At 55.6% G+C, this 3,275-nt stretch overlaps 1 protein-coding gene across 1 annotated transcript in view; it reads left to right on the top strand.

The window, feature by feature from the left end:
• Positions 1-1,488, top strand: part of TOMM34 (translocase of outer mitochondrial membrane 34) — a 20,212-nt gene extending 18,724 nt beyond the window's left edge. The window contains exon 7 of the mRNA XM_010840974.1: positions 461-1,488. Within this exon, the coding sequence (XP_010839276.1) occupies positions 461-565 (105 nt within the window). The 3' untranslated portion in view covers positions 566-1,488. The remainder of the gene's footprint in view (positions 1-460) is intronic.
• The last annotated feature ends 1,787 nt before the right edge of the window (positions 1,489-3,275 follow it).

Raw genomic sequence — 3,275 nt, forward strand, 5'->3', positions numbered from 1 at the left:
GGACTGCAGGTCCCCACAGCCTCTCTGTCCTCTCGGGACTGCAGGTCCCCACAGCCTCTTTCTCCTCTCAGGACTGCAGGTCCCCACAGCCTCTCTCTCCTCTCAGGACTACAGGCCCCCACAGCCTCTTTCTCCTCTCAGGACTGCAGGTCCCCACAGCCTCTTTCTCAGCCTCTTTCTTCTCTCAGGACTGCAGGTACCCACAGCCTCTCTCCTCTCAGGACTGCAGGTCCCCACAGCCTCTCTCTCCTCTCAGGACTGCAGGTCCCCACAGCCTCTCCTCTCAGGACTACAGGTCCCCACAGCCTCTTTTTTCTCTCAGGACTACAGGTCCCCACAGCCTCTTTCTTCTCTCAGGACTGCAGGTCCCCACAGCCTCTCTCTCCTCTCAGGACTGCAGGTCCCCACAGCCTCTCTCTCCTCTGAGGACTACAGGTCCTCATAGCCTCTCTCTCATCAGGACTTCAGATCCAGCTTTGCAGACATCGACAGTCTCCTGCAGATAGAGCCTAGGAATGGCCCTGCGCAGAAGTTGCGGCAGGAGGTTAACCGGAGCTTAAACTAAAATCCCTGAAGGGCAGCAGGACACCTGTCTGCCTGAGCACCTTATTCTGTGCCTGCTCCTGGATCTGGCGGGCCCGAGTGGGCTCCGAAGCCCCCTCCTCTCCCCCAGAGACGTGATGGCCTCCCACCCCTCAGGAGGCTCTGCCTGTTCACATTAAGCTCAGTGTAGTCAGAAAGCAGACGTTTTGTTGGCAAAGTCTCCCCCTGTTCTGCACTCCCCTGTGCTGTGGACAGCGAGCAGGTCACAGCAACGGGTGCTCGTCAGCAGCATGTTCAGCCTGGTCTCTGCCCAGATGCTCCAGACCCACTGCTGCCCTTCCAGTCACCAGGTCCTGTCACCCCGGTCCATCTGGGTGCTTAAAAAGCTGCCAGTCCCATGGGACACAGGCTGGCGTGGAAAGGAAGGAGGACTGGGAAACCCTGGCCCGCCTACACCCATGGCAGCCAGCTGAGCTGGTTCTCTAAGGCTGCCGACCCCTTCCCTGTCCTTGGCACGGCACTTCATGTTCTGAGCCCCAGTGCCTTTTGGCCGAGCCTCCTATGACAAGAATGCAGAACCTGTTCCCTCGGCCAGCGTTTGTCTGTGGCTCTGCGCTGCTGTCTCCCACATAAAGATTCCTAAGTTCTTTCAAGAGCCCAGAGGTGTGGCTGCTGCTCCTGAAGGTGGGATGGGGAGAAACCTCCTTGAAGTCCGTGTCCTTCCCTTCCCGGCAGGGACTTGCCTTTTGACTCCCACAGTGGCCCCACTAGGCTTCTTAGTTCTTTGTAATACGTTGAAGTTAATTTGAACTGAATAGACTGACTTTTGTTGAACTGCAAGTTTAAGCTGCGTTAACAGCATCTACATGAATGTTGTACTTTGTGGTTCAGCTTTGGATCACTTTGGAACTTTGCGATAATAAAAAACTGGTTATGGAGCATTCATCCTTTTTTTGATCAAATTTACTGGGATGTGTCTGCATGGGCCAGGCCCTGCTCATAGTACTGGGGAAACAGCAGTGAATGACAGGATCCCTGCGCTCAGAAAGCTGACAGTCCCATCGGACACACAGTGAGTGAAACCACAGCGGCTTTAGTGTTGCAAACAAGCAGTCACATTTTCCCCTCCAACTAGGGAGATTTGACCCTGTGGGAAAAAAGGGGTCCCTGAGGAAGTCAAGTTTGAATTGAGTTCTAACATGGGGGTGGGGAGGGTCAGTGGGTGAAGAGGGGAGGGAAGAGCCTCCCCAGGCAGGCGAATGGCATTGGTGAAGGCCTTGGCTGGGAGGATTGGCCAGCAGTGCTTCTCAGCCTCACAAAATGTGGTGTGGGTGAGGCTGGGAGCGCCTGAGGATCAGCCTGAACAAAGCCCGTGTTCCTGGGCTTGTCTTACGTCTTCAGTTAAATCATTTTCATCTTAATGGAGACATTTTGACTCCATAAAGCTGAGCAGACAGAGTCTATTGCCTGCTCCCCCATCATGCTCAGTGCTGGGCAATACTCAGCTCTTAGGAAAGGGTTCCATCCTCTCCAAGGACAGAGCAACCAGACTTCCAGGCTGAAGCGGATTTGAGTCACAGCAACTCTGTGGGCCTGGCCCAGGGACCATTTCAAATCGGGAAGCTGCACCCCCCTTTTCTCCCTGCCTCTTAAGCGGGCCTGACTCTTCGCCTAATTTTAGGCAGGCTCGGTGGTAACATCTGGTCACAAGTGACTTTCCCTTCTCGAGGTCCTCATAGAAGGCAAGTATCTTGATTTCCTCATGAAAACATTGGAGCATAAACATTACAGCAGCATCAACCAACAGCCTGGGAGGGCACCCTGAGGCCTTTCTCCAGGAGTGGAGTTGCCACGCAGCCCCTTAACCAGCCAGCCCAGAGCAAAGAAGCAGCTGGTGCTTCCAGAGTGTTCCGCCCTGCAGGCTGCTCAAGCCAGGCGTCCAGAACCCCCAGGCACGTCCCACGTGTGGCGCTCCAGTGCCCTGTGGTAACTGTCAGCACCCCGAAGCACCGTCGGCAGGTGGCCTGGCTCAGTCCCTGGCACCTCTGCTGTCAGGTGCACAGTTGGCAGGCGCTCTGTGTACATAACCACACGTCTAGGCTTCTGTTCCCTACAGCCAGAGCCCCACCAACCAAGGCTACCCTCTGCCCTGCCCACCTCCCTCTGACACAAGGCCTCCTGAGAGACAAGGTGAAGTTTGCAGCACTTTTAATACATAAAGCAACAGGCAAGAGGTTGGCCGGGTGACCAGCCTTCCACTCCACAAAAAGCCCAAGTACAGATACACCCCAATTGGGAAGTCGCGGCTCACAGGGCCTTAGAGACAAGAGCAGGAAACGCTGTTTCTCGGCCAAGGGAGTGAGGATTCCATTTTCTGGAGATGAAAAGATAAGATGTTTGTAAAACAAGCACGGCAGTCTTAAAGTAAGGATGCAGACTAGCCCAAGCACCACCAGGCGGGCCCCAGGACAAGGCCAGCCTGTTCTGAGCTGGGCCCCACGGTGGGCAGCCAGTGAGAGAACCACCCCTCCACTGGGCACCAGAGTCCACACCAGTTCCCATCACAGTCTGTCCTCCTCGCCTCTCATCCTCACCACTTCCCCTGAACGCCTCTTCGGGTTATCTCCGAGATAAGCCAGTGACACCACAGGGTTCTCAGGGAGTCTGCATGTCCCTGCCCTGTTCCTTAGAGCTTCTGGGCTCAGCTCACCCTTCTCCCGCCCCCTCCCACC

This window comes from Bison bison, unplaced genomic scaffold (assembly GCF_000754665.1).
Source record: "Bison bison bison isolate TAMUID 2011002044 unplaced genomic scaffold, Bison_UMD1.0 scf7180017864154, whole genome shotgun sequence".
NCBI classification, from domain to species: domain Eukaryota; kingdom Metazoa; phylum Chordata; class Mammalia; order Artiodactyla; family Bovidae; genus Bison; species Bison bison.